Source organism: Bos javanicus, chromosome 10 (genome assembly GCF_032452875.1).
Source record: "Bos javanicus breed banteng chromosome 10, ARS-OSU_banteng_1.0, whole genome shotgun sequence".
Lineage (NCBI taxonomy): Eukaryota > Metazoa > Chordata > Mammalia > Artiodactyla > Bovidae > Bos > Bos javanicus.
Genome location: NC_083877.1, coordinates 80,537,426 through 80,560,682, shown reverse-complemented (window position 1 = coordinate 80,560,682; position 23,257 = coordinate 80,537,426). Strand labels below are relative to the sequence as shown.

Here is a 23,257-nt window from a genome sequence, read left to right as displayed (position 1 = left end):
AGATATAACATTAGCCAATAAGCACATGAAAGATGCTCAGCATCATGGGTCACTAGGGAAATATAAATTAAAACCAAATCAAACACAATATGGAAAATTGGAACCCTCATATATTGCTGGTGGGACTATAAAATGATACCGTTACTTTGGAAAATAGTTTGGCAGTTCCTCAAACAGTTAAACATAAAGTTATCATATGACTCAGCAATTCCATTGTAGGTTATTTACCCAAGAGAACTGAAGATGTATGTCCACATAAAAACTTATACACAGATATTCAGAGTGGCATTATTCATAACAGCCTAGAAAAAGGAAAGCAACTCAAAACTCTACCAAATGATGAACAAATAAACAAAATGTGGGCTATCCATACAATGAAGTATTAGTTAGCAATCAAAAAAAATGTAGTACCAGGTCCCATGAGTTACTGCAATCAACTCATATTACTGCTTTGTTTTACTCAGTGTACAGAGTTTGGGTTTTGACAGGTGTACGTTATATAGTGGCTAAATCACAGAGGATCTGGACCTAGTAATATCAGGGGTGGCAGAGGTTGGGGGCAAAGTGTCATCAGGCAAAAGAGGGATTATGGGAAAATCTACATATTAAATAATGAGATAACCAGCACCACCTCTTCCACTCAGCTACCAGAATATAGGCTGTGGGCTTATACTTCTTGGGTAGAAGACTAGAAGATTCATGTCTGGAAAAACTGAGTGGCCTGAGAGAAAAGTCTTACAGTTACTGACATTTGATTATAATTTGTAGTTACTGATAATAAAACCCACTAGTCAAAAAAATTTGGTTATATGTGCTGTGCTCTCATTCCATTTCTTTAAATGTCATTATGGTTATAATTAAAAAAAAAACAATAAACATTTTGAATGAATAAGAGTCTCTGGAAATTCTGAATTTTCATAACAATATGGATCACAAATCTGGTTTCAAATTTGGTGGCAATTAACCTTTTCTCCCCAGTGTTTTATTTTGAAAGTTTCAAACCTACAGAAAAGAATGGCAACTAACATTCACAGCTGCCAACATGTGCTTTCTCTCTTTATACACATACACCAAATACTTCTCTTCTGGCTGAACACATTTCCATATTAAGTTGCAGCTACTATGATACTTCATCCTTAAATACTTTAGTGCATATCTTCTAAGAACAAGGACATTCTCCTACATAAGCACACCACTGTCACACCCAAGAACTATAACACTGACAAAATACAATAATACACGGTTGCATTCTAATGTCTCCAACTGTCCCAAATATGTCTTTTAGAGATGCTGCATGACTCAGGATTTTTCGTATATTTACAGAATTGTGCAACCTTCATCATATCAATTTTAGAACATTTTCATCAGCCCAATAAAAATTCTTATATCCTTTAGCAGTCATCCCCTATTTCTTCCAGTCCTAAGCAACCACAAATTTGTTTTCTGTCTCTAAAGATCTGCCTGCTCTGAACACTTCATATAAATGGACTCATACAACATGTGATCTTATGTAACTGGCTTCTTTCACTTTTTAGCATAATGTTTTCAAGACTCATCCATGTTGTAGCATGTACCCTTTTAACTGTTGAATAATATTCTACTGTATGGATATACTGTATTTTATTATTCATTCATCAATTGGCACTTGATTCAATTGGCCAGTAGATTCAATTGGTGCTTTAATGTCTCCTTCATAAATAAAAATGGATATGCAAGGATCTAAACATTTCAAAAAAAATCTTTAACATGAAAGACAAAGACCAAATCAAACATTTAAAATTAGAAATTCAGAGGAAAAGGACGCAATTCAGGAAGGAAAAAAAAAACTTCAGAACCTTCAATACTCTAAGATAATAGAAGATATTATCAAACAAAAATGAAAAGTTATTTTAAAGGTGAATATTCAGAGAAGACCAGGAGCTCTTATAACAATAGGGATAATTAAAAATTTGAGTGACATATTGAAAGATAAACTTGAAATTTCCCAGAAGATAAAACAAAAAATATAGAGATGGAAAATCAAAGAGAAAACATTTTACTAAGACAATAAGAAGATTAATTCAAGGGATCCAATATATATACAATATGAATTCTAGAAACAAAAGAAAGGGAAATTTCCTAAGAAATGTTATGAGAATGATTCCCTGAACTGAAAGACATAAGCTTCCAGATCGAAAGGGTCCACTGAATTCTAAGACTATAGGGGAAAATGTCTCACACTAATGTATATCATCATGAACTTAAAAACTAAGAATAAAGAAGATTTTCCAGAAAGAAAAACAAGTCACATACTCAACATCAACACTGGAAGCTACAAGAAACACTGTCTTCTAAGTTCTGAAGGAAAATGATTTCCACCCTAAAATGCTATCCTCAGCCAAAGCATCAGTTAACAGAGAGGAAACAAGTATCTTTTCAGACGTGCAGGGTGTCATAAATTAACCTCTCATTCTCCTTTTCTCAGGAAGCTATTTTCAATGTACTCCACCAGGACAAGAAAGTAAAAAGACAAGATTTGTAAAACAGAGGACCTGCTATAGCAGAGAGGTGATGAGAATTCCCACTCTGACGGTAAACACAAACAGGATGAGAGTCTGGCAGGCAGGGCTACAGAGCAACCGGTCCTGAAAGCAACAGGAAGACCAAGGACTCCGCGAGGGCTAGCTCCAAGGGAAACTTAAATGACTAAGTTACCTGACTGTGTCTGAACCAGCAGAGAGGAGAGTCTGGAGTAGACATAGTTAACAGGTATACAGAAAACTAAGCAAATGAAAATATAAATTACTACTCCTGGGAAATCAAAGAGTTGTATAAGAAAAATACTTAACTGCAATTGACTATGTGGAGCAGCTATAAATAATATCAATATAAGTAGATATTAATCTGATAAAAATGACGATTTACCTCTATTGGGAGCATGGGGGAGGGAATAAGTATCTGGGGATACAGGAATTGCAAGAGCACTAAATCACGATTTCCACAGCAAGAAGTGAGAAAATAATATGTAGAAAAGGAAAGAGTAATATATGCATGCAATTTTAAAATATAATGATAATTATCAGAAAAAAATGAAATTGGTTGCCTCTGAAAAGAAGGAAGAGCAATTAAGAATGGGGGAGGAAGGCAGGAGAACTACTTGCTGTTCCTTATAGTAAGTCTTATAACACTGTTTTTTTAAAGTATGCATTTTTATTCATGATAAAAATTTTACATTTTTCTGAAATCCCTGGCATATAGTAAATGCTCAAAAAAAAAAAAAAAGAAAGAACAGGGAGTCTTACCCTTTTATTCAAGCAGCATGTACATTATTATAGAGCATTTATCTTGAGTATCATCAAGGAGGCTATTTTAAGGCATTTCCACCCAACATATATCATTTTGAGGCTTAGAGTTTTTTAAATAATTATACTTTACAAGCAATGACTCTTCCACTCTTCAACTACTCTGATAGGAGAAGTACCTGGTCCTCAGTAAGATTCTCAGCATCCCAGTTGCTGCAGCGAAGCAGAAGGGACTTGTCAAGAGGAAAGTTCAAAACAGTCTCAGAGAGTGATTTCAGGCTAAGCCCATTAGAGAGCAAATTGTTTCTACAAGAAATAAATAAAATCAAGTGTCAAAAATGGGCAAAGGACAAGAATAGGACAATCAAAAAAAGGCATATAAATGGCCAATAAACAAATGAGATACTCAATCTTACCACATCAAATAAAACAAAAAGTATATACAATTTTAAACTCTCTCAGATTATGAAGATCTTTAAAAATAACTAAATCTAGTATTGTGGAACATGAAGAATTACAGTCTAATCTAAAATTTGTGAGCTGAACATTTGTTCAATCTTTATGAAAAAGTTTGTCAATAAATGTTGTTTGTTGTTCAGTTGCTAAGTCGTGTCCAACTCTTTGTGACTCCATGAATTGCAGCACACCAGGCTTCCCTATCCTTCACCATCTCCCAGAGTTTGCTCAAACTCGTGTGCATTGAGTCAGTGATCATATCCAACCATCTCATCCTCTGTCACCTTCTTCTCCTCCTGCCTTCAATCTTTCCCAGCATCAGGGTCTTTTCCAGTGAGTCAGCTCTTCCCATCAAGTGGCCTAAGTATTGGAGCTTCACCTTCAGCATCAGTCTTGCCAATGAATATTCAGGGTTGATTTCCTTTAGGATCGACTGGTTTGATCTCCTTGCTGTCCAAGGAACTCTCAAGAGTCTTCTCCAGCACCATAGTTTGAAAGCATCAATTCTTCAGCACTCAGCCTTCTTTATGGTCCAGCTGTACATGACTATTGGAAAAATTATAGGTTTGACAGTACGGATCTTTGTCAGCAAAGTGATGTCTCTGCTTTTCAATATGCTGTCTGCTGCTGCTGCTACTGCTGCTAAGTCGCTTCAGTCATGTCCGACTCTGTGCGACCCCACAGACGGCAGCTCAACAGGCTCCCCAATCCCTGGGATTCTCCAGGCAAGAACACTGGAGTGGGTTGCCATTTCCTTCTCCAATGCATGAAAAGTGAAAAGTGAAAGTGAAGTTGCTCAGTCGTGTCCGACTCTCAGCGACCCCATGGACTGCAGCCTACCAGGCTCCTCCATCCATGGGATTTTCCAGGCAAGAGTACTGGAGTGGGGCGCCATTGCCTTCTCCGAATATGCTGTCTAGGTTTGTCATAAACCTAGGAATGTCTAGGTTTCCCCATTTTTCCAAGGAGCAGGCAATCTTTTAATTTCATGGCTGCACCCACCATCCACAGTGATTCTGGAGTTCAAGAAAATAAAGCATGTCACTCTTTCTATTTTCCCCTCATCCATTTGCCATGAAGTGATAAAACCAGATGCCATGATCTTTGTTTTTTGAATGCTGAGTTTTAAGCCAGCTTTTCCACTTTCCTATTTCACCTTCATCAAGAGGCTCTTAAATTCCTCTTCACTTTCTGCCATTAGGGTGGTCTCATCTGCATATCTGAGGTTGTTGATATTTCTCCCAGGAACCTTGATTCCAGCTTGTGATTCATCCAGCCCAGCATTTCACATGATGTACTCTGCATATAAGTTAAATAACCAGGGTGACAATATACAGTCTTGACTCCTTTCCCAATTTTGAACCAGCCCGTTGCTCCATGTCCAGTTCTAACTGTTGCTTCTTGACCTGCATACAGATTTCTCAGGAGGCAGGTAAGGTGGTCTGGTATTCCCATCTCTTTAAGGATTTTCCACAGTTTGTTGTGATCCACATAGTCAAGGCTTTTTTAGCTATCAAAATTTTGAACAGGAATATTCTGTGATTTGATAATTCTACTTCTAGTAAATTATCCTCAGGCAAATGTACATAAAACAATCTTCATTACAGCACTATTTATAGTAGCAAAGAACTGGAAACAATCTAACACCCTCAATAGAAGACTAATTAAATATCCATGCAATTAAATTCCATATAGCTGTTAAAAATAAGGATGTGGATCTATATTGATGTGAAAAGACGTCCATGACATATTAGTGAAGTAAAAAGAGATTATGAAAGAAAACATATGTTATGAACTCTTTGTATTAATATATATACAGTACACAATAAATGTGTGTATGTGACTCTAGGTATGTGAGAGAGAAGAAGCACAAAGAGTTAAGTAGAAAGATATTAGTCAAATGTTAGTGATGCTATCTCTAGGTGTAGGGTTTGGGGTGATCAGAAATCCTTACATTTTTTATATTTGAATTGGCTAGTGTTTGTGCATTATTTTTCAAATTTGAAAAATATGATCCTTCACTGAGGGAGTGAAGATACCATAAAATAAAATAATCTTCTACTCTTTTAACACTTTCTGATTAAAATAGCTGCAGGGAGGTGAAAAAAAATTAATTTAGCCAAAGATCGGAGAGTTCAAATAAAGGTTAATGTAAAATTAAGAATATATCAGTCCAAAAATAAAAAGAACAAATCAGTCTACACAAGTAGAGCTGACTTCCTGGTTACCAGGTGAGAGCTTAGAAGTTTTAGAGGAAGCTAGGAGATGAGGTTCCCGTCAGTGTTAAAATATACAGGACTCCCTCGGTTACTCTGAAAAATGAAATCATTATAATGATAAAGAAAAGGAAGTCTTTCCTTACAAAAACAAACAGTAACTTGATGGATTTCATCACCCCCTAACAGCAGCACTGACTAAAAAGTTTAAAAAGATCCAGATATACTTAAGTAAAATATATAAGGTCACGGTTCAATTCACGGAAATGAAGACTTTGAGGTAGACAAACTACTTTCTCTTTAACATCTTTTCATGTTTTCCTTTATAATAGTAACTATAAAAGAAATGAATGCTTATTATTAAAAATACAGACAACAGAGAAGAGTAATCGGTGAAAAGTAAAAGTCCTCCACCCCCGCACTTCCTTGCCTCAAGAATAATGACCCTTATGAGTTATGCTGTGGCCCTTCCAGACACATTCTACAGATAAACAAGCAAAGAGGTGGCTAGATGGAAGAGCAGATACAGTTTTTTAGATTTGCTCGGTGTTGTTCTGAAACTTGCTCAATCACTTAATGCACTGGGGACCTCCTTCCATGACAGTAAATACTTACTTTATCCTTTTTCATTTTATTTATTTTTTAAAATTTTATTTCTGGCTGCACTGGATCTCGGTTGCTGAGCATGGGCTTTCTCTAGTTGCTGCGGGCAGGGGCTGCTCTCTAGCATCAGTGTGCAGGCTCCTCACTGCAGTGGCTTCTCTTGTTGCGGAGCACAGGCTCTATGCACGTGGACTTCAGCAGTTGTGAGGTACAGGCTTAGTCGCTCTGTGGCACATGGGATCTTCCAGGACCAGGGACTGAACCTGGGTTCCCTGTATTGGCAGGGAGATTCTTGCCACTGAACCACCAGGAAAATCCTTATTTCAATCTTTTTAACGTCTATCCAATTTATCAAGCCTTGGTATTTTGTAATTTTTGAAATCATTACCCTCATTGAAAGACAGCACTTGGTTTTTATTAATTCAATTCCATTTAGGTCATTAATCTTTTTTCAAATGTCATATTTGGGCAAGCTTCACATTTTTTGAGGATGAATTAAAAACAAGAGGCCATCTTTGCCACTTCAAAGTTTCACTAGGAAAGATTCCAGAATCATACACAACAGTCTCAATAATGAATTATCTTCTGCACAGAGTCGGACATGACTGAAGCGACTTAGCAGCAGCAGCAAACAGCATGAAGAAAAGAGAACAGCATTACCAAGAAAATTTTTGTTCTTTTCCAAAGTCAAATGAAAGTATCAACCTCTTACAGCCGACATCAGGGACAACCTATAGCTAAAAGTGTTAAGTATAATGTCAAATTTCTTCTACTATAATGTCAAAATTTTTATATTTTACTACTGAAGTATTCAATAATAAAGAATGTTTAAAATTTTGTAAGATTTCATTAAAAATTAAAAAGCTGAATGCTTCATTCTTATATCTAGAGAAGTTTACAGTAATATTCCACTTTGGCCAAATTTTTATTTTGACACTTGGCCATTCTGCATTTAGCCGTGTAAGTAAGGGTACTTATAACTTCTATATACTCACAATGCATGGGTGTGTGCTCAGTTGCTAAGTCGTGTCTGACTCTTTTGCAACCCCATGGACTGTAGCTCTCCAGGCTCCTTTGTCCATGGGATTTTTCAGGCAAGAATACTGGAGTGGGTTGCCATTTCCTTCTCCAGGGGATCTTCCTGACCCAGGGATTGAACCCACGTCTTCTGCATTGCAGACAGATCCTTTACCGCTGAGCCATCAGGGAAGCCCATATACTCATAAAGAGGACTGTAACTGGATAGAAAGTGATCTGGAAGGACAAACCAATTGAATGATCATAGTGCTGAGGGTGGTAGTAATGATAAGGATGATGACTGAAATTTACACAGCACTCTGACTATATGTCAAACACTATTTCTAAATTCTTTACATAGTTTAACCCGTTCAATCCTCACACCAATCCTATGAGATGGGAATATTGTTATTTCTACTTTTTACAGACAAGGGAACTGAGGAACAGTGAGGCTCAGGAACTTGCCAAAGGTAACACAGCTGGTAAGAGGAAGATGGGGACTCCCACCCACATAGTCCGCTCCAGAGTCAATTCCTGGCCACTATACACACGTCCTCTAATAGCAGTAACTGTGGACACTATGGTGACCCAAGGACAAAAGAGCAGATAAAACCAAGGAGGGTCTTGGAAAGCAGGAATGAAAAAATCAGACCCTTATTGCCTTTCCCTCCCCCATGAGGTAACTATTAATGGAGCAGTATAACCTGTCTCCCCTCCTACCCCATAGGGAGGAGGTATTTGCCTTAATCTTCCCCCCACCCAGTATACGTACCTCATCCAATCAGCAAATGACCCGCAAGACCCCTATCCCACTCCTTGTACCCTGGGTATAAAAGTGGACTAAGGATCCCCAATCAACGTCGGTTCCCTTGAGCTGGTCCGTTAACAGCGTCTCCCACTGTAATAAACTTAATTTCCCTCTCATTCTGTCTCATGTTTGGAAAAATTCTTTTCCAACCCACACCCGGACCACGACAGGCACCTCTGGGGAGCCAGTGCCAGGGGGAGGAAGGCCTGATGAAAAGCAGCTTTTGCTGGTAAACTCCAAATACTTTTACAGAGCTAAAAAAAATTATACAGTAAATATTTTAATATATTATTAGAAAAAATTGACACTTTATGAGTTTTACTTACTAAGCCAAATTACTAAGCCAAAATAGAATTTCATTTAATACTAAAAAAATTATGATAAACATAGATTTTAATCAGGCTTTCTCTTGATTTATCAAATCCTCCAAACTTTTAGTATCAGTGCCATGGAGAAAGTCAGGGATAAAGGCTGTTTCAGTTCACACTATTAAAATGTGGACCACAAATATACATGAAAATATACCTTTAAAAGAAGGTAGAATTTCCCTAATAATAAAATGCCAAGGGAAAGGACAATCTCTTCCTCTCAGTGCAGCATTAGGTTTCATTATTTTTGGCCTAAAGCATGGTTTGTACGTTCAAATGTTTATCAGGATGAGTCAGGGGTTACAGCAGGAGAGGTGGGGACTCTGGCAAATTGAAGAAAACACGCTCATCTAAAGAGGACAGTGCTGCCCGCCAACTGTTACCACCCAGAACTGACTTCATGTAATCAAATCACCCAAGAGAAGCTAGAAATACAGATTTTTACATTAAATCTTCTGGACTTATACTAAAATTCCCCCAAATATCATACAGGCAAAAAAAAAAAAAATCTGCAACTCTAATTTGCCCAAGGAGCTCATCAGTTTACAACCTGTAGCTTATAGAGACACCTTATTAATGTTTCACTAAAAAGACCAGTTCTAGGTAGCTAAAGTTTTACCAGAAGGTGGAGTATTTCCTCACAAATTCAATAGGCATCTCGGATGCCTCTAAGCTTCTAAAGAATTTTAGAGGCTTCGTTATTGAGTCTTAGTGACCTACAAGTTTTGCTAAAATATTCGCCCCACAGCTACAGGAAGCCAAGTGTTCATACAAACCACACCTCTGCCTCATGGCCAGGTAGCGGAGGTCCAGGCACCCCTTCACGACGAGGCCATAATCCTGCAGAAGCTTGCTGGCGTCTTCTGAACACCCTACTCCGACTTTTAAAATTGTGCCGTCTGCCAAAATGTCCAATAATGTTTTTGGTAGTGTTTTTCCTCCACAGATCAGCTTGGGCAAGCGAACCAAGACACAGAAGCCACTTGGAGAGGCCATCTGAAGGAGTGACAGAGGACTGGCTTTGCCTTCGGAATTCACCTGCAACAGAGGAAAACAGGGCCACACTCACACCCAGCACGGCACCAGGAACAACATGGCACTGCGGCAAAAGCGTCTGAGAGGCACATCCTTGACTTCCCCGAGAGAAGAGCTGACCAGTCTGGCTCAAACCTAGGGATGAGCCTTTGCTAACAAATGCAGTGGACTCCGAAGCAGCAGCCTAAACAGGTTCCTGAGGGCTGAAATATGAGCAGGCCTTAAATAGTGACCAGCTGACCTGGAGGAGCACTGGAACACACACACTGGCACAGTCATGTGAGACACATTGGTTTTAAAAAGCTAAGGAAATGAGTGCCAAATGAGAATACAACATAGACTCTTTAATGTGCATGCTAGTAAACTGACTCATTTATAGGGCATCACGGGCTGAAGATCTGATTTTCACAGAGAGGCAGGAAATACAGTACTAACAATAAGCGGGTACCTGCCAATATAATAAATCCTTGCAGCACAAAGTGCTTTCTCAGCATTTTATGTTCATGAGCTGTTCATAAAAATGTATACTGAGCATAAGCTAGGATGCTTATATCTTAAGAGATAAAAATAACTTTACATATTAACTGATTTAGTTTTTTTTGAAGTAATAGATAAATTGGAGAAAATGCTTACAGCTAAGGAAATTATTCCTAGAAAAGTTTACATACAAAACTCACATTAATTCAAGGCCCCCTAAAGCTATCCACGGAACCCAAGTTAAGCATTCAATAAATTTCAATCCTTCTCATTTTTCAGGAGAAGAAAGGTAAGGCCTACAAATGAGGTAAATTGCCTAAACACGGAGAAATTGGGGCAAAGTCAGAACTGGAACCTGAGTTTCCCAATCTGTAGAATGTAGAAGAAATAGTCTAGATCAAGAATCATAAAATTAGGAGGGACTTCATCCTCAGCTTCTACTTCTATGCTAAGTAAAACCATGGTTTAACTCACAAAAGCTTTAGGAGTTCCCTTCTCAGGCACTGCTTTATCAGTGAGCGCTACTCCATATCCTCAAATAAAACCAGGTCAGTTTGATCTCCAATGTGTCTGTTTCTTGGGGCTCAGCCAAAGTCAACAAGATCTAGAAGAAATTCAACTACTGGCTCCTGTTCTATAATAATTCACCTGGATGTGGCCAAATCACCTTTTTTTTTTTATTAGTACATAATTCCCTCACTGTATAATATAAGGTTTCTCCAAGAAAAAGTAGAAAATCTCCACTTCTAATATTTAGCACTGCTGCTGCTGCTAAGTCGCTTCAGTCGTGTCCGACTCTGTGCGACCCCATAGATGGCAGCCCACCAGGCTACCCTCCCTGGGATTCTCCAGGCAACAACACTGGAGTGGGTTGCCATTTCCTTCTCCAATGCGTGAAAATGAAAAGTGAAAATGAAGTTGCTCAGTCGTGTCCGACTCCTAGCGACCCCATGGACTGCAGCCTTCCAGGCTCCTCTGTCCATAGGATTTGCCAGGAAAGAGTACTGGAGTGGGTGCCATTGCCTCCTCCGTTAGCACTGCTAATTTGATATAATACTCACTGCTAATTCCTAAGGCCAGGGATCTTTGAAAATCTTTTCAATCAAGTTCCACTGTCTAAAATACATTAAATAGATAGATAAGTTATCTTTTTAATACTGTTTCTGGATTGTGCTTAATATCTACTGAATGATAATTAAGGTTTTTCCACTAGGAATCCAAATGTTTATGATTCCAATAGGTACCCAATTTATACTTAATGTATAATTGGAGGAATAATGCTTCTAGCAGAATCAATTTGACATAAAGAATAAGCTATCTAGTTTTAATTTCTTATATTTCATCCTCTGCCAACATCTTTTTGCCCTGACATCACTTACTACCCATGGAAAACAATGAAATTCTTGGTTTACCAATGCTATATTTAATAGGAAAAAAATACACCATATTTTAATTTTGTTAGTCTTATGCAATCCAGTGGTCAATGTCTTTTTTCTTCTTTTTGGATTAGTCAACTCATAAAAAATATTTGGGACATACACAATAAATATACACATGCATTTTAAATCGTATAAATGTGGTACTATACTAATGATATAGATGTTATTGAATAAACACAAGAGCAAAAATTTTAAATGGATGATGCCATCAATCATTGTAAACAAAATTTCTAACACTTTTCCCATATTTCAGTGATTTACTTAGAATTGGTTTAGAGATTATGGAAAAGTCTGTGATTCTTTAAATGACCCCACGATGGCAGCAGGGAGCAAAGAAGAATCTGAAACCATATTTATGGGCTGGAACAAAGTTAACTAGCGGTAAAGAATCTGCCTGCAATGCAGGAGCTGCAGGTTCGATACCTGGGTTGGGAAGATCCTCTGGAGGAGGGCATGGCAACCCACTCCAGTATTCTTGCCTGAAGAATCCCAGGGACAGAAGAGCCTGGGGGGGCTACAGTCCATAGGGTCGCAAAGAGGACACGACTAAAGCGACTTAGTGTGCACACACATTGAGCACCCCCTCTGTGGAGTTAATGTATCAGTTAAATTAGACCATGGCTTTGAGACAGGAATGAGCTTGTCCATTCGGGTAACAGAATGAAGGCCCAGTGAGGCTGGAAAATAGTAAGAAAGAGGATGGAAAGAGAACAGGAGACAAAATGAGAGATGCTGAGAGGCGAAAGAATGTGAGTCATTAAGAACACATAAGTAATTAAGACATCTTGGTTTTATACAATGCAGTGGAGGCTTTTTTTAGGCAGGGAACTGAGATGATCAAGCATGCATTTTTAAAAGATCATTTTGCTAACTCTGTGGAGAAGGGATCGTAGGTATATAAGAGTCCAAGTAGGGAGGCCAGTCAGGAGGCATTGCAAAGGTGCAGATAAGAAATACTTGAGGCTTGGACTAGGAGGGAAATAGAGGAGATGTAAAGATGTAGACGATGTAAAATCTATTTCAGAGCTAGCATTGGTAATACTTCCTAAATGGAAGGGAAGGGTTAATAGTAAGGAAAAGGGAGGTGACTTCAGGCAAGCCTGAAGCCTAGGCCTGCAGAGGGATGCTCTTGGGAAAATGACCTTCACTTCATTCAGTCTTTATTACACTAATTATTTGCATCTGTTAAGCAAGGTTGTCTATAGTCAGAGACTCCAGAAAAAATCAGGCAAGAGTCAGGGGTCAGAAAGATATTTAACATCTCCATCCCCTGCCTCCAGGAGAAAGGCAATAATAGCTTCTAAAGCATGGCAGAATCCTCATTTTGTACAGAATTTATCCATAGTTGCACATCACCATGGGTAACTCGGGGAATCTGGAAACACATACCTCTATCTGGGAGAATGCTGTGTTATTTCCTGCTTTCTATAACTGCTTCTTTGAATTTCCATATATTTTGCCAATAAAGAAACTTAACAAAAAAAAAAAAAAAAGAAACTTAACATTCTATAACTGCCTGTTTGTGTCTGATTTTCAATCATATCACTTCTGTTAGACAACCTGTAAGGGGGAGGATGTCTCTCTGATTTTAATCTTAAAGGTGGAGAAGACTAGGGATAATACAAGTGTGGGAAGAAAAATCAAGAGCTCTGTTAGGAACATATTAAGTCTGAGATGACTATTAGACATTCAAGGGAGGATTCAAGTAGATAGATGGATATAAAGAGCTGGAGTTCTAATTTTGAAAGTCTTCAGCTTATCATGATACTTAAAGCCACAAAACTACATGAGATCCCTTAGAAAAAGAATATAGAGGACATAAGTTAGAGATGCTGACCCACAGATATGTTTAATATTTTTTTTTTTGGTCTCCACATTTTAAAAATGGTGTCAGAACTTTTAAATTAGTGGAGCTCACATTTTAAAAAATCTATTATGTTGAGTTTCTTTTTAAAGAACTGGACAATCTGGCAACACTTGGCTTGAACTGCACAGCAGCTTCTTCATTTACATAAGACACAAATTCTCTAATTCACCATAATGTCTTCTCAACACTGAAGCCAACTGTCATTTCCTATTTATCATTGTAGCTGTAAACCACTGTTTCTCCAATACAGAGAAATATTTCTCAGTCCATGTCCCTATCAAAAATAGGAAAATGGAAAATAGATCATAGACCTTGTGTTTAAAGAAAAAAGGAAGGGAACATATTTCTTTATGAAATTGAAAACTATTCCTATGCCTTCAAAAATGCAAAACAATCACTCTACATCATTCACTGACATTTCTTATCTGGACCTTGTAGGCATCTGAGTTTGAACTGGGGTGGGACAGAAGAGACCAAGCATAAGTCATCTCAATATTTAGATATGAGGTAGAAGGGGGATCAGAAAAGGAAAAAGAGGAAGACTAGGGGCTTCCCTGGTGGCTCAGTGGTAAAGAATCCACCTGCCAATGCAGGAGACATGGGTTCGATCCCTGGTCCAGGAAGAGCCCACATGTCTTGGAGCAGCTAAGCCCATGAACTATTGAGCCTGTGCTCTGAAGCCTGGAAGCTGCCACTACTGAGCCCATGTGCCTCAACTACTGAAGCCTATGCACTCTGGAGCCCGTGCTCTGCAGCAGCAGAAGCCCCCACAGCGAGAAGCCCTGCACCGCAACTAGAGAAAAGCCTGCACGGCAGCAAAGACTCAGCACAGCCAAAAATAAAAATGAATTAAACAATTTTTTTTTAAAGAGGAAAGACCAGTAAGATAGGAAATAGGAGAGTGTGATGGCATGAAAGCCAGAGAGAATGTCTCGTGCAGGAATTACACAGATGCTCTGGAGAGCTAGCATAACATGATTCCAAATAGGTGTCCACTGGATTGGAAAACAAGAAAGCCATCAACTTCATCACTTTCAGTGCAGCAGTATGATAGGATGTCAGATTAGAGTAGGTTGAAGAATAGATGGAGAATAGCAAATTATACTCAGGCAAGTAGAAGAAAAGAAATAATGAAGAGCACAAATTGGTGTAATAGAACAAACAAACAATAAAGACCAACAATGCCAGAAGCTGATTTTTTTGAAAAGACTAATAACATTGATAAACACATGGAAGGAGTAATCAAGAAAAAAGAGAGAAGCAAATAAGCAATGTCAAAAATGAAAAAGGAGCCGTCCTCACATATCCATCTGATAGGGAAAAAAAATTGTTAGAGGATATTATAAACAATACATCTGTAATTTAAAATTTTGAAAAAAAAAGATTTAGATTAAAAATATAATTTATCAAAACAGACATGAAGAAATAGGAAACATGAATAGCCTCCAAACTATCTTAATATTGTATTCATAATTCAGAAACCTCCCTTAAAAGAAAATTCCAGATGGTTTCACCAGTAGATTTTAATCAAACATTTAAGGAAAAAAGAATTGACAATCTTACACAAACTTTTCCAGAGAACACAAAAATAATGAACATCCCTAACCTATTGTATGAAGCCAGCCTCATACTTTAATCAAACTCTGACAAGGTAATTTCTAGAAAGTAGAATTATAAGCCAGTATCCCTCATGAATATAGATTTTTTTAAAAAACACTAGCAAAATGAAATCAGCAATGTATAAGGAGAATAAGACATCATGACCAAGTTGGGTTTATTCCAGGAATTTGAAAATTAATGTATTTCATCACAGCAACAGACTAACGGAGAAAAACGACATACTCATCTCAAGAAATGCAGAAAAGGCACTTGATAAAATTCAACAACTATTCATGATTTAAAAAAAACTTTTAAAAAGTTGAAGTATAATTGATTTATAAAATTGTTAGTTTCAGGTGTAGGGCAAAGTGATTCAGTTATATATATATTTCAGATTAATTTCCATTATAGGTTATTACAAGATATATAATAAACCTCTGCTGTTTATCTATTTTATGTATAACAATTTACATCTGTTAATCCCACACTCCTAGTTTATCCCTCCTCCACCCCCTTTTCCCTTTGTTAAATAGAAAACTGATTTGTTGTCTATGTATGTGAATCTATTACTGTTTCGTATATAGATTCATTTGTATCATATTAGGTGATATCCTAGAATATCTGCCTTTGTCTGACTCAGTATCCTCTGGGTCCATCAATGTTGCTCCAACAACAATATTTCATTCTTCAAAAAAAAAAAAAAACTTCTAGTGAATTCCCTGGCAGTCTGGCGATTAGGACTCCATGCTTTCACTGCCAAGGGCCTGGGTTCACTTCCTGGTTAGGGAACTAAGATCACACAAGCGACCAGAAAAACAAAACAACATAAAAAATCTTAAGTACCAAGAATAGGGACTTCCCTGGTTGTCCCATGGTTAAGCCTCTGTGCTCCCAATGCAGGGGGCCCAGGTTTGGTCCCTGGTCAGGGAACTAGATTTCACACGCTGCAAGGAAGATCCAAGTGCTACAACTAAGACCCAGCACAGCCAAATAAATTAAAAAGAAAAAGAAACCAAGAATAGAATTGAATATATTTAATCTGTAAACAAACCTTACTGCAGATAACATTTGTTGTGTTCAGTTGCTAAGTCATATCCGACTAGGTGAGACCCCATGGTCTGCAGAACGCCAGGCTTCCCTGTCCTTCACTATCTCCCAGAGTTTGCCCAGACTAATGTCCATTGAGTCGATGATGCTATGCAACCAACATACTCATTGAGAAAATGTTAAAAGCTGTCATTCTACGATAGGGAATGAATCAAGGATGCCTACTATCACCACTCATACAGTAGGGCAGGAAAAAAAATACAAAGTGTAAGGACTGGAAAGAAAATTCTCACTTCACAGATGACATAACAGTTTACACAGAAATCAAAAAGAATCTACAAGTAATTAGAATTAATAAGTGGGTTTAGTTAAGTTCTTTAATAAAATGACATTTCTATCTATCAGAAACAACATCTTTTAAGATTTCACTTATAATAGAATTTATTAAATCTCAGAAAACTACAAATACATTACTAAGAGAAGTTAATGATCTAAATAAATATTTTTATATTAGAAAACTCAATATTAGAATAAGGTCAATTCCTCACAAACTGATCTATTAGATCCAATGCAATCAAAATATCAAGAATTTTTCTTTGTTAGAACTTGAAAAGTCGATTCTAAAATATTTAAGGAAATGCAAAGGACTGAGAATATCCAAGACCTTCTGGGAAAATAACAAGATAGAAAGTCTTGCTGGGACTTCCTTGGAGGTCCAGTGGTTAAGACTCTGTGCTTCCACTGCAGGGCGGGCACAGGTTCAATCTCTGGTCAGAGAACTTAAGATCAGGACAGGAAAAAAAAAAGGAAGTGTTGCTGTCACAGATATCAAGAGTCATTACGAAGCAACTGTAACTAAGACAGTTTGTGACCACCGGTGGAAGAACAGAAAATTAGATTACTAGAGTGTCCAGAAATAGATAAACTCATATACAGATACTTGTTTTATAGTAAAGTATCATTGGAGAAGGAAATGGCAACCCACTCCAGTACTCTTGCCTGAAGACTCCTATGGACGGAGGACCCTGGTGGGCTACAGTCCATGGGGTCACAAAGAGTCGGACACGACTGAGCAAATGCTTAGTAGCAGTAGTTAGTATCATTGCACAGCAGTGAAGAAAAATTTTATCTTTTCAACCAATGGTGCTAGGACAACTGAATATCCATGAGGGAAAAATGAAACTCAACTATACCTCACATCATACACACACACACACACTCAATTCCAGATAGAGTATAAAATCTAAATGTGCAAGGTTAAAACTACAAAACTCCAAGAAAATAATATAGGAGAGTACACTCATGACTAGAGAGATAAGGTAAGGCTTGTTATACAGCACTATATAGATTTTTTGATCATCAAGCTTTAAAAGAATGTAAAGGCAATCCACAGAATGGGGGAAGACATTTACAACACATTTAACTCACAAAGCGTTCATAACTATAATATAAAAGAGCTCCTATAAATCAGTAAGAAAAAGGAAACTTGATTAAAAAAAAAAAAAGAGGCAAGTGACTTGAACAGCTACTCCATTAAAAAAAGATATCCAAATGATCAATAAAATTTTTTTAAAAAGATGCTCAATCTCAGGGCTAATCAGGGATATGCAAATTAAAACCACAATAAAATATTACTACACATCCATTAGAAGAGCTAAAATTTTTAAATCTGACAGTACCAGATGTGGGCAAGGATATAGGACAAAGGCAGTTTTCATACAGTCTTAGTGAGAAGTTAAATTTTTAGAACCACTTCTGAAAACAGCTGAAAATAACGGGTACACTCATTACTACTGATGAGGGTAAACTAGTTAAAACCATCTGGGAATACAATTTAGCATTATTTATAAGAGTTAAAGATATACATAAAACTCCAAGACCCAGGACTCCACTCATAAATACTGTACGCCCAATAATAAGTGCCTTTGTTCACTTCACATTCTTCGAAACAGCCCCAAACCGTGAACAAACCAAAAGTTCATCAACATTAAAATGGATGAACAAATCAGGATATATTCCCACAATGGCCATATGGTAATGAAATCAGTCACTCACAACAACGGTAAACATCACGAGCATAATGTTGGAACAAAGGAAGCCAGACACAAAATACACACTAGATATTTTCATTTACATTAAACTTTAAAAGCAGACAAAACTTAACTACAGTGTCTAGGGATGCATGTTTAAGTAGTAAAAGTATAAAGAAAGACAAGAAAGTAAATACCATAAAATCAAGATAACAGTAACCCTGGTGGGGGGGACAATGATTACAAGGGGCCACAAGGGGAGCTTCTGGGGTGGCTAGCAAATACTGTTGCTTAACCTAGTCTCCAGTTACACACTGTTCTCTTTAGATAAACCATCTAGCTGTTATATTAATATTTTTGTTCCAGGCACTTTTCTTGATGTGTTTTATTTCACAATAAAAAAAAGGTTTAAAAAAAGATTCAAGGAGTAAGTTAAATAGCAGATTACACAAAATGAAAGAAAGAAAAAGGGAACTGAAAAGAGACCTGAAGAAATTGTGCAGAATAAATCCAGAGATTAAGACATGTTTAATATAAAAGAGATTACAAGACATGTAGGAGAGCAAAAAAGTTCAGAATATAGCTGATCAAATTTCAGCAAGAAAGAAGAGGTGAAAGAGGAGGGGTGAGAAGAGGAGGAAGAGAAGAAAAAACAGGGTGAAGGCAGCCTTCAAAGAGAATTTAGAACTGAGGTGCAACACCAGTCACCATATCCAGATCTCTCTCTGAATCCCAAGCAGGAAGTACAGAAAGACGAAAACACTTAGTCTCTCTTAGATTATTAGTGAATCTTCAGAATCAGCAATTCAAAAAGAAGATATTAAAAGTGTCTACAAAAAATCTGAGTACGTATAAAGAATCAACATTTAGACAGACAGTTACTTTCAACAGCAACAATGGAAGCCAGAAGACAGTGGAAAGTGACCTTGAAACTGATAAGCTGCTAAACGAGAATTTTGTATCCAGTGAAAATATCTTCAAAGATCAAAAGCAAAATAAGGACACTTTCAGAACAATGGGGTTCCCTGATGGCACAGACAGTAAAGAATCTGCCTGCAATGCAAGAGACCCACGTTCAATCCCTGGGTCTGGAAGATCCTTCGGAGAAGGGAATGGCAACCCACTCCAGTATTCTTGCCTGGAGAATCCCAAATTCAGAGGAGCATAGGCGGGCTACAGTCTATGGGGTTGCAAAGAGTCAGATACGAATGAGCAACTAACCCTTTCACTTTCACAGAATAATAATAATTAATTTACTATCAATGAGCCCTCAAAAAGTGAACTTCTAAACAACAGCCTTAAAGAGGATGATGCCGGAAAGTTCTGAGATACAAGGAAAGATGAGCAAAGAAAAAGGTAAACACTTTGGTAAATCTAAACAAATACTGACTGTATAAAACAAGGACAAAAATAATAACTAAGCAAATACACAAAAGCAAACGAAAGAGAAAGGGAATCGGAGACGGAAGAATGGAAAGGAGGATGGATGAAGGTTTTTCTGTGGCAGCAATCAGGGAAATGCAATCACACCCGAAGGGAGGAGTGGCATCAGCAGAAGTTCAATACACTGAAAGCTAAAACAAAGGGGGTTTTGGATTATTTGCCACTTTAACTCACTCTGCTATAGTAAACATATCACTACTAAATCAATAGCTGTTACTAACTATTCACTTCATCCTACCCTATTGTTTCTGCAGTTATACTTCATTTGGTTGGAATAATCAAGGTGTTTGACAAATGAGAATTTTCCTAATCTACTAAAGCTCAATGTTTACTAATGCTTTCTTCTATTGTTGCTGGTGTAAACATTTCTAAAATAACATAGAAATATGTTAATATTTCTAAAATGACATAATTCTTATACACAATCAACTAAAAATTCCCAATCCTTTCCTGATGGCCCAAGGTCACTGGTATAAACTACTACTCAACTATTGCTGATATAAAGAAATCCCCTCAGTAGCTCTGTAAGGCCTTGTGTGAATACTAAACTTTTCCCACAGCATCAGGTGTTCTCTTCTTGGTCATCACTGTATTGGCGTCTTTAGTTCCTCCTACCACCTGTGATCTGATTTGGTGGCAGCTATTCTGCTTGGGGCCTCCTTTGATTACATTTCCTGGCTCCTAACTGTACTCCAGATATCCAGAACACAGAGATAACAGAATCTTGGCAAGGTAGTATGCTGAATTAATAAGAGATGTGGAAAATTCTTAAGAGATAGGAATAACAGACCTCCTGACCTGCCTCCTGAGAAATCTGTATGCAGGTCAGGAAGCAACAGTTAGAACTGGACATGGAACAACAGACTGGTTCCAAATAGGAAAAGGAGTACGTCAAGGCTGTATATTGTCACCTGATTATTTAACTTATATGCAGAGTACATCATGAGAAATGCTGGACTGGATGAAGCACAAGCTGGAATCAAGATTGCTGGGAGAAATATCAATAAACTCAAATATGATGATGACACCACCCTTATAGTAGAAAGGGAAGAAGAACTAAAGAGCCTCTTGATGAAAGTGAAAGAGGAGAGTGAAAAAGTTGGCTTAAACCTCAACATTCAGAAAACTAAGATCATGGCATCCAGTCCTATCACTTCAAGGCAAATAGATGGGAAACAGTGGAAACAGTGACAGATTTTATTTTGGGGGGCTCCAAAATCACCACAGATGGTGACTGCAGCCATGAAATTAAAAGATGCTTACTCCTTGGAAGAAAAGTTATGACCAACCTAGACAGCATATTAAAAAAGCAGAGACATTACTTTGCCAACAAAGGTCCATCTAGTCAAGGCTATGGTTTTTCCAGTCGGAGAAGGCAATGGCACCCCACTCTAGTACTTTTGCCTGGAAAATCCCATGGATGGAGGAGCCTGGTAGGCTGCAGTCCATGGGGTCGCTAAGAGTCAGACACGACTGAGCGACTTCGCTTTCACTTTTCACTTTCATGCACTGGAGAAGGAAATGGCAAACCACTCCAGCGTTCTTGCCTGGAGAATCCCAGGGACGGGGGAGCCTGGTGACTGCCATCTATGGGGTCACACAGAGTCGGACACAACTGAAGTGACTTAGCATAGCATAGCATAGCATGGTTTTTCCAGTAGTCATGTATGGATGTGAGAGTTGGACTATAAAGAAAGCTGAGTGGCGAAGAATTGATGCTTTTGAACTGTGGTGTTGGAGAAGACTCTTGAGAGTCCCTTGGACTGCAAGGATATCTAACCAGTCCATCCTAAAGGAAATCAGTCCTGAATATTCATTGGAAGGACTGATGCTAAAGCTGAAACTCCAACACTTTGGCCACCTGATGTGAAGAGCTGACTCATTTGAAAAGACCCTGATGCTGGGAAAGATTGAAGGCGGGAGGAGAAGGGGACAACAGAGGATGAGATGATTGGCTGGCATCACCAACTCAATAAACATGAGTTTGAGTAAACTCCGGGAGTTGGTGATGGACTGGGAGGTCTGGCGTTTTGTAGTCCGTGGGGTTGCAAAGAGTCGGACATGACTAAGCAACTGAACTGAACTAAGAACAAGCTAATTCTCCTTTAATCTTATCCTCTATTTGACTACTCAAGACCTCTGGAAAAGTGGAAAATACTTGTTTCAGTTTTGCTTTTTAACTTACCCACTCACAATCAATTCCAAGCACTGGAAAATCTTCTATCTCACTCCTAAGTGAGGGCTCAATTTGATCCCACTCCGCCTCCTGAGACACAGTCATCACCTTTGCTCCGAGGATCCTCTCTTCCCATGAGGCTCTGGGGGCAATGGAGTGCGGCTGGTCCTCTCCTGGAGCGGGCAGCTCTCTCCCGCCTGGCACTTGCTGCTGCTGCTGCTGCTGCTGCTGCGACAGCCGCCGCTGGGTCACTGGGCTCGATTTACTCCTCCGGCGCTGGAAGCCCTTCCACAGGACAAACCCTCCGACAGCCACACCAAGAAGGGTGGTCACTGTCAAGGCCACTAAGTGTTTAGACATCTTCAACTTTCCTGCTGTTTAGGAAAGCATATCACTAACCCCGCAATCTGAAAAACAAACGGCAACACTATATTTACAAACAGAATTTGAAGCTACACGGAAACAAGTACCCCCTCCACCCCGCAAAAAAAAAAAAGGTTCCATTCACAATCCACGTAACCACAAACTTAAACAATCGCCACAAATTTCTATGTGAAACAGTGCTATTTTAATTTTCCCCCCTTTTGGTATGTCCTGTACTCTACTTCTGGGCTTCCCAGATGGCTCAGTGGCAAAGAATCTGTCTGTCATTGCAGGAAAATGCAGGAGAACAGGGTTCGATCCCTGGGTAGGGAAGATAAGCAGGAGAAGGAAACAGCAACCCACTCTAGTATTCTTACCCGGAGAATCCCACGGACAGAGGAGCCTGGAGGGCTACAGTCCACAGCGTCACAGAGAGTCGGACAGGACTGAGTGACTGAGCACACACGCAGGTGCTCTACCTGTATCTCCATCCTCATCCAAGGAAAAAACCCTGCCTCTATCAGTTGCCCAGGGCTCTCTTAATCCTACAAAATCAAAATAGAAAAAATCTAGACTCTTACTTCCACTTGCTGATGTAATGTGAGTAAATTTTAGTTAGTGGGTCTTCCTTGGGTTGTTTGTGCTTAAACCCTCAATTTCTAACAGTTGAACAGAAACATCTGCTTTGCAATTTGAAAAATCTAATCACCAGCGAGTTGGTGGGGAGACTTTTACTTTTCTAGAAGGTGTGAGCTGTAGGGGATGGAACACACAGGCCTGAGTAAATGTGGACTTTCTGTTGTTTCAGAAGTTCTCAGTAGTTCTCCCATAGAAAACACATTCAATTACTGAGGATAAACTAGGGCAATGCAAAAGAGAAGACAGGCTAGAATGAAATAGAGCAGAACTTAGAGAGCCAAGAGGGGGCTGCAATTTGAAATGTTCACAAGGTCAAAACAGGATAACATAAATAAGTGAAGCAAGCCAAGTGCAAGAGAAAATTGACACAGATGTCCTATTAAATATGTAGGC

At 38.5% G+C, this 23,257-nt stretch overlaps 1 protein-coding gene across 3 annotated transcripts in view; it reads right to left on the bottom strand.

The window, feature by feature from the left end:
• The window catches only part of EXD2 (exonuclease 3'-5' domain containing 2), a 55,624-nt gene that overhangs the window by 10,504 nt on the left and 21,863 nt on the right, over positions 1-23,257 (bottom strand). For all 3 annotated transcript variants that reach the window (XM_061429237.1, XM_061429238.1, XM_061429236.1), the window contains 3 exons: positions 21,872-22,269; positions 9,531-9,787; positions 3,461-3,587 (listed from right to left, as the gene is read on the bottom strand). In XM_061429237.1, the coding sequence (XP_061285221.1) occupies positions 3,461-3,587; positions 9,531-9,787; positions 21,872-22,222 (735 nt within the window). In that variant the 5' untranslated portion in view covers positions 22,223-22,269. The remainder of the gene's footprint in view (positions 1-3,460; positions 3,588-9,530; positions 9,788-21,871; positions 22,270-23,257) is intronic.